Here is a 23,471-nt window from a genome sequence, read left to right on the forward strand (position 1 = left end):
AAAATAAAAACAGACATAATTTCATTTCATTATTTAAAAATCAAATCTTTTTTATCTTTTACAATTTGTGCTTTAACTTCATGGTAAATCCAAGTTGACTGCCAAGTTGCATCAGTGTTTCCTAGCATTTGCATATACAGTATAATTGTGTATGCAGGTCAACTCACTGGGCTCTATGTAGTAGTCCCTTCCACTCAGGGAGATCATGGCTGAGAACTGGTCGGAGTCTGTCGTGGTGGAATAGTCCATCCCGAGCGTTTCCCCATCCTGCAGCGTCACTGTGCCGTTGGTGCTCTGATGGCCGGTAGGACAAAACATCTCACTGTGGCGGACGGACACTTGCAAACCCAGGCGGTTTTTCACTACAAACGGAGCTTCATCTTTCTGGAAGGAGTCAGCTGTCTGTTTAGCAGCCTCTGCAAAAGCCTGGGAAAAGAACACAAACATTACAGATGATCGCCCATCATTACACTTTCTGTTAAAATGATTACGTCGCTTCTCTTACCGTGCCCAGGTTACTTAGCATGGCAAGTCCACATTTGGAGAGGGTGATGTTGAGCTGATCTTCACTGCTGATGACAATGACCGTCTTATAGTCTGGGACATTGAAATCCACTTCATCTGACAAACCTGTGTACTTCACTGGCTTCTTCTTCATCTGGTTATAGGATAGCGACATGTTAGAATCACTGTGCATGTGTGTATGCATGTGTGATGATACAGAATGCGTGTGTGTATTGATGTATATCAGTACCTTCAGTTCCAGTCTCCATGGCCTGAAACCATCTCTTGTGTCATCTTCCAAGGGCTCCAGCAGCGGTTCCCACACTCCCATCATATCATTGTAATAATGAACCTAAAGGCAAAAGGCAAGAAACTTTAGTGACCTTTACAGCCTTTCGAGCTCTGGCCATAACAAGCTGGAAAATGTAAGCAAGCAAAAGCAGTGAGAAAATAAAATAAAATACAACAAAATAAATTTAAAATAAAATTAAATTAAATTAAACAAATAGAAAAAAAAGAAACAAAACAAAATGACCTAACCATCAACAAAGAAAAAAAAGATAAAATAAGTATCTAATTAATATAAGAAATTAAAATAAATAAGGGGGTTAATCTATACAGGGCATAAAGTATAAAAAAAAAGAAAAAAAAGTCAAAAACATTTCTAGGGCTATTTTACAGTGATGTTAATTTTGGAATCAGGATAATGTCCTCGGATGAAATTTAGGAAATAAATACAGTGCTTGTGTGTGTTACCTCCAGGTTGAGCTCACTGTGTAAGTTAATGAGCGTGGACCAGTTTTTGACATCTCCATGGAAGGAGGACTTGGCCAGAAGCATCGGGACAGTGCGGTGTCCCACTCCAGCCTCCAGAGTCAGACAGATTGATTTGATGGTCACCTGCAGGGATGGATAGCCAATGAAATTACACAATCTGTTCTCTTTATTCTGTGTAAAGAATAAAATACCACCACAAAACCGAACATGGGTTTGTGGTATAACAGTGACTGTATATTATAGCATACAATTTGCCATACAGTATTATTGGCTGTGTCACAATGGAACCAAATACCTGTAATGACTCTCCTGATGGTATAAGTGGGGCCAGTGACTGTGTGTCTTCATCCCCCTCCTCTTCTAGGAACCACAATTTGAGCTCCTTCCAGCTCCGTTTCTCCCACAGGTCCACAGGAACAGGACTGTCCAGCTCCTCTGGGGTCTCTGCTGTGGGAGTCAGTGCCGACTGGATGGTGATCACCGTGTTGATGATGATTGGAGATACCTGGGAGTCAGACAGCAGACACATAAAACTGGTTCATACCAACTTCTTAGCTGAAAGCTGAATGTCAATGTCTAACTGTGTTTTTCCTTAATCCCTGGAAAAACATGTTAACATTTGTATTTAAAAACAATGCATTTCATAGATTTAACTCCTGGATTCAGAATATGTAATAATAATACTAACAACAATAATAATAATAATAATAGAATAACTACCTTTAACGTGAGAGCATTGATGGAGACTTCCATAGCCTGAGGGGAGGATGGGGTCTGAGTACTCTGGAAGAACACCTGACAAGGCTGCAGCACTGTGGTCACATTGTTTTTCCTCTTCTCTCTCAAGAAGGGACACGCCACAACCTACAAGAACAACCGTTATCCAGACATTCTCTTTTATATCGGATATTTTTGCATGCACAATAACATTTTAATTCTTTTAGTAATCTGCCTTTCTCAGGGTCACATTACAATGACAATACAAACCTTGAGGTCCTTGATCCCAGCAGTCATCTGTGATCCATCTGCACCACTTTTCATCACTAGTTCACACTGCGTGGTCATCACCAGGGCCGGAGCATCAGCACGCGTCAGGTCAGCCACAAAGACAATCTCAGGGTTACGCACCAGAACATTCATCTCGGTCTTTGACACCACGGCTGGAGCTACAGCTGACAGTGGCAGAGGGTATAAAAGGAAAACATCAGTTCATTCGTCTGATTAAGAGAACATGCAGATAGTTTTATTTTCTTGGATCACTTTCAACTAAAGTAAAACTGGTATGATTGACTCACTGGACTCCTTAGATGTAGTAGAGGAGTTAATATTCTTCTTCTCTCCTCCTCCAGTGCTGTTCTTGGGTTGTGGCACTTGAGCAAAACCCTGCTGAGTGGCCTTGAGAAAGATATCTGCCACTGTGAGAAGGAACTCCATGCTGGCACACAGGTACACATCCTGCACCAGTGTGTCCAAAGTGGTGCCCTCACGGCCCTGACGGTAGTTCACCTCCACCATCATGTTCTGCTCCGCACCAGGACGCATTGCAATCATCCTGAAGAAGACACAAGTTTAAGATTTCAACAGAGGGGATGCAGAGGAGAGAATAAATGTCACAAGATGGATATAAAAGAGAGACTGAGAGAGTGAATAATGAGAAGACGGTGTGTAGAATCTTAACTAAGTATTAAGGCTGCCCCCTAATAGTTGACCAAACTGTTAGTCGATGAGAATAGTCTTAGTCAACCAAGTTTTCATTGGTCAGTCAGTGCAGACGTATAAATAGAAAGAGATGGCACTTGTTGCTGTGCGATGATGACAGCACGGCTGTGAATGCACTGAAGAGAAAACTAACCGAACAAACTGACAAGAGACAGGAGCTCACAAGGAGTCTCGAGACCAGCATATATTGTGTATCGAAGCTGCTGTCCTAGACCAACATTTTAAGATCACCTTATTCCTTGAAGCAGAGAAATGAGACATATATACTTGCAGTGTCAGATTTGGCTGAGAGTTTATTTCCAGCTCAGAGAGAGGATCATTACAGCAGTACAGTATTTGTTAAAGGTTCATAAATGTCATCTTTTATTGTGTTTCAGTCTCTTTGCTGGTTGTTCCAACACATTCATAATAACCACCGCTTTTGTGGTTTGCATTGTCGTTAACAGGCAGCTCACTTTGTGCGTGCACTTGTAAAATGTATATTTTGCAGTTCATTATCAATGTAGTACTCTGTAGCACTCTGTAATGTTTCTCACAACATTCTTTCTCAGCCCTGAAACTCAAACCATTTTCTCAACACCCCCCACCCCCCAAATATAACTAGTGAATTAATACCATAAATGTACAATGACTAGTCAACAGACAGCTTGAACTGTTTGTTGACTAGTCATTGTACATTTACGGACTATTAGGACTATTAGTCGACTGGGAAAAACATTCTCGTCATCTTGGGGTTTGGCCATTTTTCATGGTTTGACCAGCAAAAGTACAAAAGTAGACATCTCTCACTGGATGCGTATGAATGAGTGTAACAGTGTAGAGTGTATTGTGTGCCTAGAGTAATTAATATGTGTGTGTGTGTGTGTGTGTGTGCGTCTTTAGTACCTCGGGGTGACCATCTTGATTCTGGGTCTCTTGTCATCTAGAAGGCAGGCAGCCAGTCTGACTGAGGCCTTCATGGAGCTGTCAGAGTACATGTGGACAGAGGTGGAGATGGTGCCCAGAGTGAACTCTGCCAGCTTCAGCTGCTCATCGTGTGAGTCCAACAGCTGTAACTAGGTAATGACATATACACTGTGTTAGATTGTGCTGGCTGTGCAAGTATTGTAAAGTGAGGAAGGACATGTCTCATGTTCACACATCACTTGTGCTTGACTAACTTTGTGTGTGTGTGTGTGTGTGTGTGTGTGTGTGTGTGTGTGTGTGTGTGTGTGTGCATTACCTCATTGTCATTAGGGCTATACAGGACCAGCGTCATTGAGTCGAACTTGAAGTCTAATTTGAGCGTGTTCTTCAACTTGCTGCTTTTTTGGGGCTCTACAACTGCAGCTGTCACTACTGTGTTACCTACAAAGTTATCACAGCACAAATCCATGTCATGAAGGTTCATTTGTTTTTGGTTACAATGGTTTAAAATACTTTCATTTGAAGAAAACACATTTTCAGATTTTGTAAGCTTTGAAGAATGTTCTTCAAACCTTATCTGTCAAACTCAAAGCTAAAATGGTCCATTGTCATTTGGTGGACTGACACATGTACTCATGTGTCCATTCATATCTTATGTCTACTGTCTAATTTTTAGAACTTAACACACAAACACAAACAAGCATGACCACAATGACTTACTGCTGGCTGGTCCAGTGGTTCCAGAGCCCTGGGACTCTTTGTTAGAGACAGAGTCAGAGGAGTGGTCACTGATGGGCGGAGGAGCAGGAGGTGGAACTGCATCAGACTTCTCTGACAAGTTCTCACTCAGAGTTCTCAGGACCACTGTCATGTCATCCTGGCTGAGGATCAGCTGTTAGAACACACACAGAAACTGATAATAACCTACTTGGGAAAATGGTTGTCGATTTAGAGTTTTACCGTAAACCTTATGTTGGGATCAGATATCAGAATGGACAAAATTCTAATATGCTCATTTTCAGGTTCATTTTGTATTTTCGGTTCCTACTAGAACTTGTTTACATGTTTTAATCTTACATGACTGTGACAGAGTATAAACACACTTTTTACAGTGCAAAATCATCAATAAAAGCTAGAAATGACCAAAAAGGCAACCAAGTTTGCGTTTCCCTGATGTTAGCATGTAGCTACATAATATATACATATGCAGTAACGTGCCTGGAACAGATGACCAGACAAAGAAATCTGTCATGAGCTGTTGTCAGTGCATCTTGAAAATAGAACAAAAATGTTGGAAACAACAACAACACAAGTATTCAGAATGTTCTGAAGCCTGAGGTTTTTGCTAACAGGGATTACTCTTACATACATTTACCATTATTTTAAACTTTGGCCCCATTTAATATGAACATCTGACATTTGAATATTATATATATATATATATATGACAGAATTACAGAAAATGCAGAAACTAGTGTTTAAGAACGATTAATTTGCTGTATATCAGTCATTCCTTCTCATGCTAGTTTACAGCACTACTTACACTCATGGGCTTAAGATGAGCAGTGATCTCTATGTCTGGTATGCTGTGGTACCAGTTGGATGAAAGATTTCTCTGCACTTCCAAGTCCAGGCTGACCGGCATCAACAGCTCGGTGTCTCCCTGAAAACCCCCATCAATGTATGTGGTCCTGTGGAAGAAGAAGCAACAACACACAAATAATGAGAGAAGCTATTGAGAGAGTACGTGATTATTGTGATTCTTCATAATCCCTAAAATGTCTGGTCTCTGACCTGTACATCTTGAGGTCAGTCAGTCTCACAGTCATTATATCCACAACAGGCGGGATCTTAGCATCGCTTTTACAGGGCTGCTTGGAAAAGCGGTTCTTGACTGACAACAGACCGAGGTCAGCGACAATGACATTGGAGGAAGAGGAGGACTGGGGCAGGAAGATGACGGGCGCGTTGAAGTGGACGTTCAGAGCGATACGAGTGCTCCGCTCTGCCAGCTCCTTCACACCTGACGCTGCTTTCTCTGCAGCCTGAACTGTCACCTCAGCCAAGGCATCTTTAGCCTCTTGAAAGTTATTGATGAATGCCTGAGAGGAAGAATGAAGAGAAAACAACAGAATGTAGGAAAGATATTATTAGGAGTCTGGGTTTAAATACAGAAAAAACACGGGTCCACAGAAATATTAACATATATGCATCATTAGTTTTAAGTGAGTCAGTAAGTAATTCATATTAAATTAAGTTTTATGGCATTCCTAATTTCATTATCACCTTATAAAACAAATGAAAAGACTCACATATTCATGAAATAATAATCCTGCCTTACACATAAATGTGCATGTGCAGCTCTACCATCATTATCCCACACAGATGAACTGATACACACACAACACCAACTATTTAATGTGCTGGATTTTGACGAGGATACAGAATTCTTACCAGTATGGAGGAGACAAACTTGTTGAGGAAGATGACCTGGATGCATCCCACAGTCAGCGTGACAGCGGTGTCGACATTAGACATGTCCAGATAGGCATCTCCTCCTGTTGCATTTGTGTAGTTTACCATGCGGAAGGCAAACACTTCCTTATCAGCTATAGACACAGCCTATGCAATTAATGAGAGATAAGAAAACAGGATTAAAGAACTATGGGGAAACACAAATCAGAGGAAGGAGACGAATTAGAAGTACATTAACTGCATCGCTACAAGCTCTATGAGCATAGAGTCTTCACATTTTTGAATGAAGGATGCTTGTAGATTGTACCTTCTTGTACATTGCATCTTTGTCGCAGTCTAGGATCACAATGTTCTTCAGGTTGGCCAGAACCTCCATCTCCTTCTTCCTCATCAGAACCTCAGAAACCAGACCTGCATGGTTAAAAAAGTGAGATGGTGAGAAAGCACTTCTTTGCATTTTCCCGTTGATAGCATACTTGTGTGCAACATATGGAGGAGCAAATCAAAAAGGTTGCATCCTAAGACAAAGAAAGAACTTTGGCACCAGACTTGTTGCCACATTCATCACCATTTATGATTGATGAAACAACAGCGCAAACAATATCTACAAAAATGCAATGGAGAGGGACTGATTTTAGCATCTTCAGGAACACAGAGCAGATGTCACAACACTTTCATACCTTCGATACTAATCTCAGAGATCCTGGCTTTTTGTCCTCGAATGAAGACCTTCAGACAACGGAGATCGGCTCTGATATGCAGATTCACCACACCTGCAAACTTTGAGGTCTTTGTACCTGTGAGAAAAAGGTGACAAGAAGGAAAAGATGAGTATTTGAAGATGACAACGGAAAAATGAAGGCTCTGGAATGTGAAATGTGATGCCATTACTTTTCTTCCTGGTTAGAGTAGTGTCTTCCTTCTTCTCTCCCTCCTTCTCTGGTTCTGCCTCGTCCTCCTCGGGGATGGTGGGGAGTTCCTCAGGCCCTCCCTCCTTCTTAGTGGATGGAGGTAGAAGGTTGTTGAGGAAGTTCATGGTGTTGAGTAGAGCCTCAGTGTGGAGATGGACATCCAGGGAAGAGAAGGTCACCTGGTGGAGAAAGTATGTCAGAATGTTTAAATATTAGTCAAATGGCATCTTTGCTATTCTTGCATCAGGTGCCATTGCTTACTTGTAATTTTACTGTCAAGAACATCAAGATAAGCTTGGAATTAAATATGTTCTTTGCATCACAATAAACTTAGTCCAATACAGCGGAACAGAATACCATAGAAGCATTTTAGATACTACTTAATTAACATTTCCCTCACCTTGATGAGCTGCTCTGTATTGTTGTGTTGAGACTTGAACTCTGGGCCATTCTTATCAGCCTAGAAAAGACACACAATCATTAGTGAGCAGGCCATTTGCAGCCATTCAGGGAATTATCAGTCAGCATACCGACAATCTGTGGAACTACTGTGAACAAATGGATGTGAAGGGTTCTGTTTCAACGTAAGGTATTGTACGTACTTTAATATACTCCAAGGTGAGCAGGTCGACCTCTGTGTTGTCTAGAGTGGTGATCAGCTGAACCTGCTTCTCTTCAGAATCTATATAAGAAAAGAAACAAGACAAATAAAAACTGCAGCGTAGACTTGCCTGACTTTTATTCACAAATGCTTATTAGAATTTTTCTAAATCACCAAATGTTAGCCAAAATTTGAGCTATGAAGAAGGTCTCCTGAACTGTTTGAGGCAACACACAATCCTGAAAGCATCTACTGACCCATGTATTCAGGGCACTTGAGGCAGATCTCTCGTAGGTAGGTGTTAGACGTCATGTCGAAGGTGCGTAGTTTCAGTTCAGTGCCCAGACCCTCTATGTCCAAGTGGAGGACTGTGACTTCCTCTTCCTCAGAGAGACGACACAACTGAACAGAAAACTAGAAGGAAAACATAGAGGAAAAACAGATTAGAATACAAGGAAAGGCAACGAAAGAATTAAAACAGCATCACAGACTTATGTTGGTCACCTAGTTCAATAGGACTTCTCTTTACCTCACTGATTTCAAACGTCATGATGAAGTCAGTCATGTTCTTCTGAGTTTCTGAACTTTTCCTTTTGTTTAAGTCTGCATAGCGCAGCGGCATGGGATTGTCTGGGAAGAATGGTTTATCACCAACAGGGGAACTGGGAGCATCATAGAACAAATCTTCCTCTGACCCTGAGGGGAGGCAAAAACACACACAATTACCCACCTGTGATACTGCAGGTACACACACACAGACACACACACACAGACACAGAGTGTTGCCATGTATGTGGCGCAATGATTATGCATGTGTGGCTGCATAAGGGATGTAGAGAGTGAGAGACATGGCTATAGACCCATAGACTGAATATAAATAATGGATGTAGCTACCGTGACATCACTCATTGGTTTGTGGGCTCCAATTATGAGGCCTCAAGTTTGGCATTTTGGCCATTTACATTTGTTGGAGCCAGATGTAACCAGAGGCAACCATATTTGAATAAATTTATGCGGGTGAGTGATATTAAAATTTACACCCTGTACAGTTGTCAAGAATGGGGAAATTTGCTTTAAAGACCAACACCATTTTTTTGTACCAGGCTGTAAAGTTATTTATTTCTGCTGTGAAGTTGAACATTTAAACAACGGGGGGGGGGGGGGGGGGGGGGGGGGTGACTGGCTTTTGGAGCCGGCCTCACGTGGCCATTCAAGGAACTGCAGTTTCTGGCACTTCTGCATTGGCTTCATTATTCAGCCCCAGAGGTTGTCGCTTGTATAGAACATGCAGTGTATATTACCCAATGAGGTGATGCTGATGGTCTCACATGACTCGAAAATGACAGAGGAGCGCTGGTCGGCTAAGTTGGGGGGTCTTCTGGGAGTGAGCTGTGGGGTGAACGACTGCCTTGGCTGAGGAGGATACAACATCAAAACATGAGCCATACCAGCAAGAAACGTATGTGATTGAAACAAATGTGTTGTTTTTAAAGCACACAGTATTCATCAATTGATATTCATCTTATTTTATTTCTTCATTCTCTAATTTCTTCTAAAAACAACAACATTAATCTGCAGTAAACAGTAGAAAAAAACTGCAGAAAATAAAAATCCTTTTCTTCCTGGTTTTACTTCCTCCAGGTATCTGACTCCATACCAAATGTAATCAGGGCCATCTAGAGACCATCCTGTTATTCTGACCTTTGAAGTGGAGGATGGAGCAGAGCCTTGTGCAGCAGGTCTGCTCTCAGGCAGTGGGATACTCTCTACAAGCTCCAGAACGTTTCGAAGTTTAACATCAGAAATACGAAGAGACAGCAGAGGGAGCTCTCCAGACATCTTATACCTGAAAAACATATGCAAACATGGAAACACAAAGATACACACGCAAATACACAGCCTATAACTTTAGTGTGCCATGCACTTTTGAACCTTACAACATGGGAAACAAAATAACTGGGTGTATAGATAATAAAAAACTTTAACTTTAATTTACTTTGCCATGCGGGAGTCTTTGACGACCATCGCCCTGCTGAAAACTACTTTTAGGTCCACTGGCTCCAATATGTGCAGCGGTGACTGTTTCTGCTTACGGGCCTTTTTCCAGTCGCCATCTATCACACACAGAAAATGTTTTGCATATCTTTTTATTACACACACAGACAAAAACAAACATAAAATACGTTTTTGCTGGAGAAATACATGATTTCCATTTTTCCATTTATACATGATCCCTCAACATCAAACACCATTAAAGCTTTGAGACCTGATATATTCTGATGTCTGTGCATTATTTTCTTGGCTGAGACAAAGTACAGTCATCAGGGGTGCAACAGTTACCTGCTGATTACGGTGAATACAGTTTCCTCTGTATGAACTGTGTTATATTGTGAAAAGTATCAACAATTTCTAAAAAGTCTGAGCCTCCTGACTTTCAAACAGTAGCTTAAATAAACCCTAAACTCGTATGTGACCTCCTAGTTTCTACAGAGACTCAGTAAAGAACCTTTAAAAAGTGACAGGCGAATGCTCTTGTGTAGGTACCTGGTTTGCTATAAAGGAACTGCAGGCTGCTAAGCTGTATGTCAAAGCTGTCGTACGCTCTGGACATGATGTCTTCAATGTTGCTGTAGCCCACTGACAGCTGAGGCAGATGCTTCCTGCTTTGACTGGACATCTGAAAAGACAACAAATTAAAATTTTATAGCCTTTAAATGTAGCCTCTGAAAAACTATCAAAAGGATCATTCTGTTGTTGTTTTGTTTTTCACTGCATCTTCAGGGAAACCACAATTCATTTATTCATCATCATCATTTATTTGTACTCCATGGTCAAAAGTAGGACCAGACACAAAACACACACTTAAAATAAATTAAAAAATAAGTACAAGGAAAGAAAAAATGGGGTTCAAATAAACAACTAGGGAAGAATCCTTAAATATCCCAAAAAAATATATGTATAAGTATATATACATAGCCATTAAATATCCTTATACATACACTCTTGGAGAAAAAGAACATTATTTTAAATTGAAAGACACGCCCTTTATGTAGGTATAGTACTACTATAAAAATTCAGACCTTACAGTTGATACATGAGAAAGGCATTTTGATCAAACTCATCAAAGATGTCAATTTGATTTCTTGGTTTAAATTAACTTTCTGACCTGGAAATGTCCAAGATCCAACAGCAGGATGTTCTGAGTGCCATTGTAAAAGCCAGTCTGTGGAATGATGACGTAGGAGGCCATCAGGTTCACCTTCAGGTCGAGAATTTTCTGAGTTTCGATCACGTACATCAGACCTATAAAAAAACAAAATGTCATTAACTTATCAATCACAGCCAGAAGAGAACAAACAACAGATGAGCTTTGTGATCAAGTATACTCGACTTTCTAATAAGCTAATAATAATAAGCAACCCCACCCAAAAGAATTCCCACCTTGCTGTTAGTGCACTCTCAGGTTACAGTCATTGGCTCCAGAGGCCAGAGCTTTTCTTTGGTGTGCATTTAAACATGTGTATTATGCTCTTACTACCACTAGACGGCACATGAAAGTGTCTAAGAATGAGCACAACAGGTCTAGTTAGTTAAGTTAAGAAGAATGAAGCATAGGTTCAAGTGAACCCAAAATGTGATGTCCTCAAATAAGGACACAGGGTCTCAGAAGGAAATATAATAATAATGGCTGAATTATGTTTAATTTAATCCGTGCCGTTAAGTTATTTTCTAATGATGAAAAGTCTTTCAAATGTTCATCCCTGAATTGCAGTTATGATATATTATCAGTATCACAGCGCTTCTATGAATGTACCCCAATGGGCCACAGTGAAACATGCCACTGTATGAAAAAACTGAGCTTGAACATCAGCAAACACTCTCAGGAAACAATTAGTCTGACAGAGATAAACAGTAACTCAGTGGCTGAGACGTGCAGGCTGTGTGTAAGCACAGAAAAATGACCCAGTAAACACAAAGACTGAGGAACGGAAACATTCGCCCATCAGAGAGCTGCGATCAGGCCTGGAATCAACCTCTGACATACAATGGATGTTTATGCAAGTATGTGCGACTGACCTGTGGCTGTGCGGTCTCTAAACTGCTCCAGTTTCATGAGGGTCGCGTTGGTGAGCTCATCCAGCTGCAGGTCGTCAGGAGGCATGAAGAACGCTGACATGCTGTTCACTGTTATCTACATACACACACAAACACAGAATACATTTGACAAGTGCCCCTGTAATGTTTTGTCCATGCAAATACATGCACACTGACTGACACCACTCACAGCATCATAGATGATTTCCAAGGGTTGTGATTCCACATGAAGCCGCTGGTTGGCGCTCTCGTCCAGTGGGTTGGTCTCAAACAGGATGCAAAGCAGCGGGGTCCCTGCTCCTGTGGCTGCCTTCCTCGATGACAGGAGTGTTGGAGCGGGCCGGTTACTGGCCAGGCCGGTGACTTCGAACAAACTAAGCTGGGCGGTGAGTCTGATAAAAAGAGGAAAAATATATAAATGTCAGTGCCATCCATCCCAGGATCCTGAGGATGATATATACTAAAAGCATTGCAGGGTTTTGTGCCGGCCCACGTCCTGGAAGATTTTAAAATCCTGGACAAATTAGATTTCTGTCAAATATTATCTCTGTTTATTGAGTTTAGAACTGTTGCATCATGTAAACAAATCAAGTATCCAACAGCCAGGTACTTATGCTCCATAGAGCCTCTCCACTGGAGATGTAACCACTTTAAAATGGGAGAGTACTTGCCATCGTCCTACATTTGCACTTTTTAAACCGAAAACATGCTTTTTAAATTTACTAGAAATGACATACAATATAGCCAACAACAAGTAGGTTTTTGTTAGCAATGGTCATTTACCAAAAACTTTCAGCTCCCTGGTGATCTCCCTCCGGCCTGCTGTCAACTTATTGAAGTTTTGGTAGATAAATAAGGAGGTACTGTGCTGTGTTTCTCATTTCCCAAAATAGCCATACTTCATTCATTATCGTGCTTCCAAAGTAAGTGACATAATCAAACAGAAACAGTGCATCAGACAAAAGTTCAGCTCAAAATGGCAGCACAGCTTTGCTCCTGGCCAGCTGGGCCAGTGCAATAGAAGACAGTGCAATCAGATTTGTTTTGTTGCTGATGCTCGCTCAAGTCGTATTCAGTTAGGACAAGATTTTATAGGGAATTATTTTAACCGAACGTTATGACTGGACAGATCTAAAAATGTTGGACCTCACAAAAAAAAAATTGCAGTAAAAACCTGGTAATTACAGGGTAATTACCATCCTGCTGAAAAAAATACAACACCAACTATAAGGCTGCTACTTTGTAGTAGAATCTGCCATCAAAATTCCCTTATAGGGATTTGGTGTTAATGAGGGGTGTTGTTTTCTAATTGACCAAAAGTAAAACCACAAACCGCCTCTATCAGTTCTAGCAATAATTTGCTAATCACAGTGTTGTTGTTTTAATTTTTTATATTTAATCAGTGGAATTTATATTCAATTTTTAATAAAGATCAAACAAAAGTTCTTTCTGCTGAATGTGTTTCTTAAATGAAACAAAATCAAATGAAAAACCGTACTTGAACTGGAGACCAGGCTCTTTAAAACATACAGTACTAATACTATAAAAGCCTCGGAGGACCCACAAAACAAACAAAAAGTTATGACAAACTTGATGGCTTGTGCTCCAGGTCTCTGTGTGAGTGTGGAGTGCATCTCTCCCACAGTCAGCCTGATGATCTCATTTTTGTCCTTGTTGTCTTTGATGGACACGGACAGCCTCTCCATGTGGAAATTCACCTTCATGTCCTCAAACTATAAAGAAATGACAACACGATGCCAAATGTAAACACCTGGTACTGCATGTGCATTTTGATTTTAGTAATATTGTGGGACTGAGAGCCAAATGGAAGTGTATTATTAGCTGACAGGTGGGTGTTGGGGGGGAAGTGACTCACATTCTTTGGCAGGTTGGGATTAGCAGCGGTTTCACTGTATCCAATGGCAGTGTAGAGTTTGGCTTTCTCTTCAGGGGTTAACAGCTCATCAAAACCTGAGACAGGCGGACAGGGCAAGGGAAAGTAAATGGAATAGGAATAAAATGAGGGGTAAGAAAAGCATTAGCAAACACAAATAACTGTTTCCATAAAAATACACTGGAGCACTTTGCTTTGGCCCTGCTAGCCACATGTGCATATTACCTTTTATACATGTACATGTCTTGATGTTTTTACATATACATATATCCTTTTGTCCTTTTTCTACATCCTACCTCCACTCTTGGCCTCTTTTGTTTCTGCTTCGGGCTCTCCTCCCCAATTCCACACCCAGCTCAACCAACCCTGTGACTCCTCTTCCTCCATCTTAAGCCCTGGCCGGTAAATGCGTAGGCCTGCCTTGCTAGCCTGGGCAAGTTGAAAAAGACGGATGAGAGTTGAGAGCTGGACCTTTTTTTTTTTTTTTTTTTTTTTTTACAGAATATACCAACAGGGATTCAATTACAGCTTTCTCCAGACAGGATCTAATGAAGTTCCAGGGTCCACAAAGTTCGTCAGGCCTATCATCGTCTGGGAGAATTAGAGCAGCGTGTTTCACTGATAGCAGGTTCATAAGGTTTCTACTCCAGCTCACCATGCTGAAATACTTCAGTTCATGTAGTTTTCAATTCATTAAGTTTAAGGCTGAATAAACATACTTTGTAGAGATGTTCCAATTCCATTTTTTTCCTTCCTAATACCGATTTATAAGCTTGTGTATCGGCCACTACAGAGTACCGATCTGATACCATTACATTAAAAACAACAAAAGAACCGCTGTACACTACTGACGCTGTATCAATGTGAAATGATTGCTATCATTGCTGAATGGCATGGCTCAGGTTAAACCCTTTGTTAAACATGAACAAATAAAGAGAATAAATGGCATTCAACTTTCTTTATCATTTTGTTTTTGTTGTGAACAGCCAATATAACAATATTTACCACAAATCAATTCTTCTTCACCGCTCTAAAACAGTAGCTGCCAGTGGCTGCACTGCTCAACTTGCTGTGTAGGCTACTGTTTAGAGCTGCAAGGAAGAAAAGATAACCAGGAAAAGTGCCATTTTATAAAGGCGTGCAACTATTTACTTAGTTTATTAATAAATTACTAATATCAGTTCACAGGCTCACATACTCACTGATACCTGACTCAGACATTTCAGGTAGTATTAAAGGAATTTCCAATAATGGTATTGGTATTGAACAACTCTGATACTATGTACAATATTTGGTTGTGCAATGGTCATTTTCTCGCCTAGTATACAAGTTAGCGGACAAGGTTTGATATCTTAATGTGAACAAACATGACAAGTGTTATACCATTTTCCCCATTTAAGGGTGGTGGCCTTATGGGTAGCCTGTGAGGGTGTGACGTGTACTTCATTGTGTGTGTGGAGGGAAGCAGCTCTCTCGGGGTGTCACAGTGAGGACGGCAGGTGACAAAGAGTGATGATAGCAGTATAATTAAGTGTCTAGATAAGCTCAGGGCTACATCTTAACCGCATGAGAAGGCCATGCTTATTGTATTTTGGTGAAGACTGCAATAAAGCAATTGTTGGTGAATGGCACCTGAACGCCTCGCCATCCTTCCTTCTGCAGAGTAGTCCAGAGTGCTAGAAGCTAGATACCAGCTAATAACGAGGCAAGCTGATTTAATGTTAATAAGCCAGCATGTTCCCAACTACAGTTCGGAGCCAGTAAGCTGTCACAGAGACAGAGGCAACACAAATTTTCAGTAATATCTGACCAAAGCTGCGTTACAAGAGCACAGTAAACAAATAAGAAATGTTCAAACATCTCAACTAATTGTATAGAAAGATGTTTTACATATGTTCGCAGTTTACTTCGGCATATTTCAGTCTGAGCGTTAAGGCTAAGCTTAAACTGTTTTGCATGTATTTGTTCAGCTTGTGTAAGTACAGAGGCAAATTAAAGAGGCACATATTCACTGCATTATCTGACACATGAAATAACCAGGTACACACACAAGAGCATTGAAATAAATGTCTTTTTTTTTACTGGCCAACAATGTTTTTCATTATTAATAAACCTAATAGCAATAAATGATATGAAAAAAAAATCTGTGGTAAAATTGCAGTCTATAGCAAAGTGCTGTGCAGGGAAGCCAAGATTATGTAAGAACTTCTTAGTTCCAGTTGTCAAGTAAAAGGAAATGACAGCTGCATCTTGAGTGCATAATGTTTGACAAAACCTCAACCACTAGATGCCACTGCTGATAACTGTGACCACTGTCTGGTTTGTGTTTAGTCTTGTATCACTTTGGTCATATGTGTTATGTTGGTGGTAACATACAAGAAACTCTGTGTACCGTGTATCATTTCTGTGTCTATTTCTTCTCAAATCCATCATGGAAAAGTATTAACTTGTTTTTTTCTGTATCTGTGAAAGTAGAATACTGGGGATATAAAGATCTTAAGAACATTACCAACTGAGCGCTGAATGTGTCAACTTAAATATTGCAGGTCATTACAAATGCCATAGTACAAAGTTAAGTATACAAAGTGAAGCTGCCAGCTATAAAGTAGGTGAGACAGAGCTTACCTCCACCTCCGCCTGCTGTCTGGCCAGTGTGATGTTAAAAATATCCAAGGTCTTCTCAGGCTCCTGAGAACAGATACAAGACAAGCTGATTAGAGCTTTCAGTGGCTTCCTGCTACTCCATGCCAGAATGTATCATCACTAAATGTCCATTATTAATCACATGAAGGGAAAGATGATGCTCGGACATCACAGACAGAGGACGAAGCCTTTAGATGTTATGTTGTATTTCTCTGAGGAACATCATCAATCTCAAATGCACTTCAATCAATGCCTTAAAAGGACTGAACACTGGATAAGTGGGTAATTATGGCTAGAGCAAAGCATCACTGAAAGGATATTGAGAAGGTATAATTAACTACTTGCATATTATATACATTTATATTTCATATTATGGTCATTGTAGTCAAGCCGGTCTGGACTTGTGCGAGCAGTAATGTCTGACCAGAGAGCATTTGCAAATATTAAAATCAAACAAAAATAAGCTAAGATATAAAAGTGGGAAACTACATATCTCCTTCCCCTCCTGCTGCTCAGCTCAGTTCAGCCCTGTCTCACCTCTAGCGCCTTGAGCAGCTCCTCACTGGGTTTCTTGCTGGTGATTTTGGTCTTGTAGAGCTCTCGGTAGCGTTTCACCATCTGCCGGTGACTGCGAATGTGCTGCCATGACCACATATGGAGACGAGGTCTCACATCCACCTCCAGGATGCCTGTGATCACGTACCTCCACCTGCGGGGCAGGAACACAGAAGCACAAAGTCAACTTTACAACCTGCAATATTAAGTACCAACACATGCAATGGAGGTTAAACGTCACAAGCTGTCTGGTCAGATTGCTTTCAAAAATTAAAGTCAAAATGTAAAAGTGTTTTCTGACCACATGCGGGCGTTCTTGTGAAGCTGGACCACGGGTCTGTACTTCCTGTACGGCAGATTCCGCGACATCAAATCCACTGAGCCCAGCAGCTCCAGAATGCTGATGTACTGAAAAAGAGGAGGTGAGCAATTACCAGTTGGCAAAGAATACTGACAGAAGTGCAGCTGTCATCAGTGAACAACTGACTGAATTATTTGTGCATTTCAACTATAAATTAATTTCTTGTCACCTTGTTGGTCTTCTGTTTGTCTTTCTCTCTCTCTCCCAAAAAACTTTGTTTCAAACAGGCTTCTACAAAGACAAGTTCATACACAACACACACACCTACCTGGGGTCTGTTGAGTTCAATGGCCACCTCACTGAGGTTGACCATTAGGTCAACTTTTGGAGCAGAGTGGTCCAAATCTGACCTCGGATTCATCCGCAGTTTAGCATCCGCTGATATAGGACGAAAGACTGTGGACCAGCAACAAGGAACTGATTATTTAAAGCAAACTGTAAACCTTGGCATTATGTTGTTTAAAAAATGGGGTTGTACTGTACATGACTTAATGGTTGTATGGGCAACAAATTGACCAGTATTTTTGTGGGATATGAAAATTGTGAATATGTTTCCTGTAAGAAGCTTCAAAAATCTGTGAGCCTGTGCTTCAAAACAAAATCTGCTGAAATGTGCTGAAAATCTGTTGAAATGTGTCGGTGGTGATGGTGCATCAAGCTGTGTGATTCACACATTTGTCAAGCACTGCAGTGTAACATAGCCAATACAGAGTGTCAATTCACTGTCTATACACATACTACTGATTGTTGCATGTCAAGTAACACGTGGCTTTCGGTGGGTTTCATTAGGTGGTCAAGATCAAACTCTCAAAGTGAGCATATTGAACACTGTAACAAGTGTGAATAAAGGACGACACTTACTGAAGTCATGGTTGGCAGAAAAAGAGCTCTGGGTGTCAATGCTGCTCTGGAGACATTGCTACAAAAAGAGCAAAGGGAGAGGAGCTTCATTATCATTATATCTGTCTTTTGTCAGTTATTTCTTAAAGGAACAGTCTGAATCTTTTGAAGTGGGGTTGTATGAGGTTATTATCCATAGTCAGTGTATTACATACAGTAGATGTCGTTGGGCTCACCCCCAGTTTGTGAAAACAGGCAGGAGTACAGACACAGAAGCTAAGCAATCTAGTGCTGTCGAGGGGTCAGCAACAAAACACATTTTAGTCACCTAAAAAAATCAATATCAGCTTAAGTGTGCACTATATTTAGAATGTTTTCGCTGCTTCACCTTGCCGTCAGACAATTTCCAACGAGGAACTGAACTGCACCTGCCTTGAACTGAAGTGGTTATATCTTCAAAGCTAGGCTCCATTGAGAAAAACACCTACCTAACATATAAACACAGGAGCTGCTTGACTACTGCTGGGTTAGTTTGTTTGTATCATTGTGTGACTTGGGCATTTAGTTCAGATTCGCTGAATAATACAATCAAACTAACTGACTGAAGCAGTGGTAGACCAGCAGCTCCTCCTCTTCTTCAAAGTGGGCGTGTGCCGACCGTCATCTACTGTAGGTAACACACTGACTATGGATAAGTACCTCATACAACCCCGCTTCAAAAGATACCAACTATCCCTTTAACCTCTCTTTTTATTACTGTTTTAAAAACACAGAAACATAAACCATTACAACACCACACACATACACATTCTACCCATTGGGCTTATTCTGAATAGAGCTTCTGTGGATGAAATGAAAGGTGAACAAAATCTGCATTTATCACAGAGGCATTTTTAAGAGGGCTTTTTTCCAGTGTTCACCAAGGGAATTTAATAACAAAGGCTTTAAAATCAATAAAGCAGATAAAGACAGTCAATAGGTGGACTTAATCCTAGCTGTTGGAGACAAGGTACAACCCAGTAGTGACAGGGAGACTTACCAAGGCCTCATCTGGACTGTGATTGGAGAACAGAAGTGAGTTGACATTCCAGTAGGCAAACAAGCTGTCTAGTTGAACCAGCTGAAAGGAAGAAAAACAAATCAATTATAGCAGTACAAATATTTATCTATCATGAGTATGAAACATAGCTGACAGTATAATATGACTTCTACAGTTTGGATCAAGGCCCAAAATTAGGCTATGAGGGAAAAAATGGCTCCTTGAACAACTGCTACCAAACGTTAGTTGAAGTCTGAGTTTACTTGACGTGACAAAGTCATCAAATGCAATGACAAACTTGTCACACTGGACACATTTTATATTTCCTGTTAAACATAAATGTATAGGTCATAAAGTGCAGGCATAAATGACAGATTAAGTAGTTGAATCTTTTACCTTATAGAAAAGCCTGGAATTCTCATCCAAAAGACTGGGATTCCAGTTCTTGTCAGATGTCTGTAAGATAAGATAAGATCATAATATACTTTGTTATCCCCGGAGGGCAATTTTGCTTGGGCAATAGTGCTACACCCAGCTGCAATTAACTTGAAGCAATACATAGTCAATGTGACAATACAGTGGTACATCACAGGTATTATAAATTACACAAAATGAAACTAAAAACATGGATATATAAAGTATTGCACAAGCCTTGGAAGAAGATATAAATACATAGGCATTGTAGAAATGAGACAGAAGTCATAAAAACCATAATACATAACCCATGAAACAAAGTGCAATAGTGCCTTCTTGCATACTAAACTTATGAGTATGGTTTAACCTGCTTTCTTGTTGACGAGTGTAGATGTTCGTAAGAGGGGAAACCTTGAGGCGGTTGATTTTAAATTTACTGTAACGTCTACCTGAAGGTAATAGTTTGTATTCAGAATACTGAACATGAGACTGGTTCTTCAGAATTCTGTTTGCACGTCTCTCATAGATAGCGTGAAGCGATAGGAATTCTTTCTTGCGTTTCATTGCAGTATTCATCATGTTTGCAATTCCCAATTTTAACTTAATTGTAAGGGTGCCACACCATATCTAATGATACTTTCCTGCACAGCACTGTAAAATGTTAACATGATCTCGGTCTCCCAAACCAAACAGTCTGAGGCTATGAAGAAAGTAAAGTCTCAGAGTCAGCCTAGCACACAGACACTCCCCATGGGCACTCCATGGGCACTCCACTCCATAGTTTACTGTCCATTTGTATGCCCAAGTACTTTTCAGAGCACACCTGCCCAATTTCACTGTCACCAATGACTACAGGATCATCGACTCACACCTCCCTGGGGTCAGATACGATTTCTTCATTTTAATTATTATTAAAAATGAGGGGATGGTTGTCACACCAGGACTTAAAGGTGGTGATCTACTGGTGATACACTGAGGGGCAGTCATCAACATGCAGCAAGCACTACTGCCTGGGTCGCCAGCTGAGCAGCGCCACAGGAAGTCATTGGTCAAACAAGCAGTGCGATATAGGGGCTTTCATGAAATTACTTTAAATTGTGATACATATATATATAATTATGTTTAAATTTCATGTATTAATTTAGGCTTAAGAACTCCTTAATTTCTGAATGCAATATATGATATAATCTGACAGGAGGGACATTACAGCACATTACCTGAAGGCTGAGTTTTTTCAGTGACACTCCAAATGACAAAGGACAGTTTGGATTTGTGACCTTTGGAAAACAAACAAAAGAAATCAGAGTCAAGCCTGTGAACTGTTAACGCACAAGAATACATTGTCGGAGGGGCTGTAAAAATGCAACCACATCTTATTCCCTGTGTCTATCACTTGTTGCTATTTTTACAAAAGCAAATCTGAGTTATGTTGTATATAAATACACCACTAAGGTAACCCAGTGTAAATACTCACATCATCTTCATAGCGTACGTGGATGTTAGAGATCTTGACCTGCAGGTTTTTGATGACCTGAGTGACAAGCTTCTCCACAAAGGTGTCCTGCTTTTCCACACTAGGGTCCTCTGTCATACAGAAACAAATATGATAAATATTAGAACTCATCTGGTCCTGCAGCTTTAGGAACAAGAATTTGACCTCTACCTCCCCCCCAAAGGGAGGGTTTGAAGGAGCCTTAGTTCTCATTACTGCTGTTTGAAGTCATAGTTAACTTAATTTTTTCACAGGCAGTAATTCATTTTCACTGTTTGGCTAAGAATGTCTCTGAAACCTGTTAAAAACTTACCTGGAAGCAAAAATTTCCTAATTTATGCAGTGACATACAGAGAATGTTTAGCAGACTCATATGTCTACACACACAGACGCAGAAAAAAAAGATTAACCCTGACCTTGCTCGGCAGCCTTCAGCTTTGTCTCCTCTATCCGCTGTAGCTCCCTCTGACGAGCCTCTTGTAGCTGCTTTTCTTCCTTGTCTGCATCATACTTTATACCTGGAAAGAATGGGGCCAATAAAAATTAGAACTTGTCTGTACATCTTTAAAAACAATTAAATATACAAAAGGTTAGGCTTGAGTTCTCTGTTTGTTCCTGACAAGTACCTTAGGATCATGAATAAGTGAGAGACCTTCTTTGTCTGACTAGTGTGCCACACTGAGCTGTGTTTGCTAATCATAAGGCTTATTCATTTAACTGAACATGATATACCTAGTATTTTAAATCCACACTTACATATTTTTTCACAGCAACTTATTTGAATGCATTTTTACTGTGTTTTTTTTAATTTTTAACATGTAAAAATCTCAACATTGACATAAAGGAGATTAATATCCTTTTGGCACTGTATGTGTCGACTGAAATGGTGGGAATCAACAGTATACACTATAATGTCTATGATGAGAACATTTTTATGAATTTAGGTGGATGTCGACGTGATCTCACTTGCTGTGGGGACTATAAGCAGATAGACACCATCCAGTGTCGCCTCCACTGACTGGGTGTAGAGGTTCTTCCATGGTATCTTTAGCTCCAGCCGTCCTATTAAAAGAAACACAAAGTGAGAAGATACTCCTCTGTGCCAAAGGGTATGTGACAAATAGTGACAAATAACAACCTCACCTATATGACCGGCTCTCACTTTAAAAGGAATGTCAAGTTGACTCTGCAATGAAAGAGCAGTAAATCACTGTAACACAAATCCATCATGAATGCCAGAATGTAATGACAGACTAGTTTTGCTTACTTAAACACTTATTTGCAACTTACCAAGGCATTTTCCTTTATTTCAAGATTTGTTAGAACAGCATCACCTGCAATGACAGGAGTATTTGTTTACTGATTGTTACTATGTACATTATGATAGGCCAAACAGATCAGTATTGTGTTGTAAGGTGCAGAGAAACACAGTGTAGTCCGAGATTTTTGACCTTTATCTATTGATTTAACAGATTCAGGCAATAGAAATCACATATTATTAAAAAACCATTCATGGAAGCTTTGGTTAAAAAAAAAGAAGGTATTTACTCTGTGGTTTGATTACTTGCTACAAGTTGGTGCATGTTTAGCAGTGGCTCTGAAACCTCTCTACTAATCCTCTCATTTGCCAGGATCGTGCACAGAGCTGTGACTGTGCACGATCCTGGCTGAGCTTGTGAAAGGGACCCAGTATGAAGCACAGTGGCGAGTCTTAACCTGGGTGTGTGAAAGGGTGTGACCCCGAACTGATGGCTCCTCTGTAACTCGCATGAATGCAGTGAGCAAACAGCCTTGCAGTAGCAAATGAGGCACGTTGACATAAGGTAATTGTAGCAGCCAAAAACTAACAAGCCTGACTTGTCTATGAATAAACTAGCATTTGACTGCGCTGTTTAGCTCAAACTGGACAGCTAACGTTGAACGAGACAAACTGACACTGACAGCTGAGGGAGTCTGTCTCACACGACTGACGGCTAATGACTGTTAGCATTAGCTAGCTAGCTTGGTTAGCGAGCTCGTCCACTAAAACGACAAACACAAGTTCAGTTACCTCCCCATATGCCGAGCTTTAGCTGCGAGCTGTCGAGGTTGACAACGTAGTCCCCCAAAAACCGGTTGAGGACATCAACCACCAAGCTTTCGAAGACCATTTTGGCTTTTCTTTCATCTACCTGTCACCATGTTTACATTCTGAGGACTCGCTTGCCCCAACGTCAGATGAGGACGTTCTGCGGTGGGCGGTGCC

General features: G+C 40.6%; 1 protein-coding gene across 3 annotated transcripts in view; it reads right to left on the reverse strand.

The window, feature by feature from the left end:
- Window positions 1-23,462, reverse strand: part of vps13a (vacuolar protein sorting 13 homolog A) — a 50,534-nt gene extending 27,072 nt beyond the window's left edge. For all 3 annotated transcript variants that reach the window (XM_033619832.2, XM_033619829.2, XM_033619833.2), the window contains exons 1-45: window positions 23,277-23,462; window positions 22,517-22,560; window positions 22,370-22,412; window positions 22,193-22,288; window positions 21,643-21,744; window positions 21,209-21,318; window positions 20,952-21,011; window positions 19,717-19,776; window positions 19,321-19,401; window positions 18,303-18,360; window positions 17,710-17,837; window positions 17,382-17,488; window positions 17,063-17,234; window positions 16,508-16,570; window positions 14,179-14,311; window positions 13,865-13,959; window positions 13,579-13,721; window positions 12,179-12,380; window positions 11,971-12,085; window positions 11,060-11,196; window positions 10,438-10,570; window positions 9,890-10,007; window positions 9,595-9,739; window positions 9,195-9,306; window positions 8,423-8,589; window positions 8,151-8,307; window positions 7,895-7,974; window positions 7,693-7,752; window positions 7,273-7,471; window positions 7,062-7,178; window positions 6,689-6,792; window positions 6,361-6,528; window positions 5,701-6,008; window positions 5,450-5,597; window positions 4,627-4,798; window positions 4,223-4,347; window positions 3,886-4,055; window positions 2,577-2,833; window positions 2,269-2,453; window positions 2,002-2,145; window positions 1,577-1,786; window positions 1,261-1,404; window positions 755-856; window positions 506-658; window positions 168-426 (exon numbers count right to left, since the gene is read on the reverse strand). In XM_033619832.2, coding sequence (XP_033475723.2) covers window positions 168-426; window positions 506-658; window positions 755-856; window positions 1,261-1,404; window positions 1,577-1,786; window positions 2,002-2,145; window positions 2,269-2,453; window positions 2,577-2,833; window positions 3,886-4,055; window positions 4,223-4,347; window positions 4,627-4,798; window positions 5,450-5,597; window positions 5,701-6,008; window positions 6,361-6,528; window positions 6,689-6,792; window positions 7,062-7,178; window positions 7,273-7,471; window positions 7,693-7,752; window positions 7,895-7,974; window positions 8,151-8,307; window positions 8,423-8,589; window positions 9,195-9,306; window positions 9,595-9,739; window positions 9,890-10,007; window positions 10,438-10,570; window positions 11,060-11,196; window positions 11,971-12,085; window positions 12,179-12,380; window positions 13,579-13,721; window positions 13,865-13,959; window positions 14,179-14,311; window positions 16,508-16,570; window positions 17,063-17,234; window positions 17,382-17,488; window positions 17,710-17,837; window positions 18,303-18,360; window positions 19,321-19,401; window positions 19,717-19,776; window positions 20,952-21,011; window positions 21,209-21,318; window positions 21,643-21,744; window positions 22,193-22,288; window positions 22,370-22,412; window positions 22,517-22,560; window positions 23,277-23,376 — 5,986 coding nt within the window. In that variant the 5' untranslated portion in view covers window positions 23,377-23,462. The remainder of the gene's footprint in view (window positions 1-167; window positions 427-505; window positions 659-754; window positions 857-1,260; window positions 1,405-1,576; window positions 1,787-2,001; window positions 2,146-2,268; window positions 2,454-2,576; window positions 2,834-3,885; window positions 4,056-4,222; window positions 4,348-4,626; window positions 4,799-5,449; window positions 5,598-5,700; window positions 6,009-6,360; window positions 6,529-6,688; window positions 6,793-7,061; window positions 7,179-7,272; window positions 7,472-7,692; window positions 7,753-7,894; window positions 7,975-8,150; window positions 8,308-8,422; window positions 8,590-9,194; window positions 9,307-9,594; window positions 9,740-9,889; window positions 10,008-10,437; window positions 10,571-11,059; window positions 11,197-11,970; window positions 12,086-12,178; window positions 12,381-13,578; window positions 13,722-13,864; window positions 13,960-14,178; window positions 14,312-16,507; window positions 16,571-17,062; window positions 17,235-17,381; window positions 17,489-17,709; window positions 17,838-18,302; window positions 18,361-19,320; window positions 19,402-19,716; window positions 19,777-20,951; window positions 21,012-21,208; window positions 21,319-21,642; window positions 21,745-22,192; window positions 22,289-22,369; window positions 22,413-22,516; window positions 22,561-23,276) is intronic.
- Window positions 23,463-23,471: the final 9 nt, after the last annotated feature.

Source organism: Epinephelus lanceolatus, chromosome 9 (assembly GCF_041903045.1).
Source record: "Epinephelus lanceolatus isolate andai-2023 chromosome 9, ASM4190304v1, whole genome shotgun sequence".
NCBI lineage: Eukaryota > Metazoa > Chordata > Actinopteri > Perciformes > Serranidae > Epinephelus > Epinephelus lanceolatus.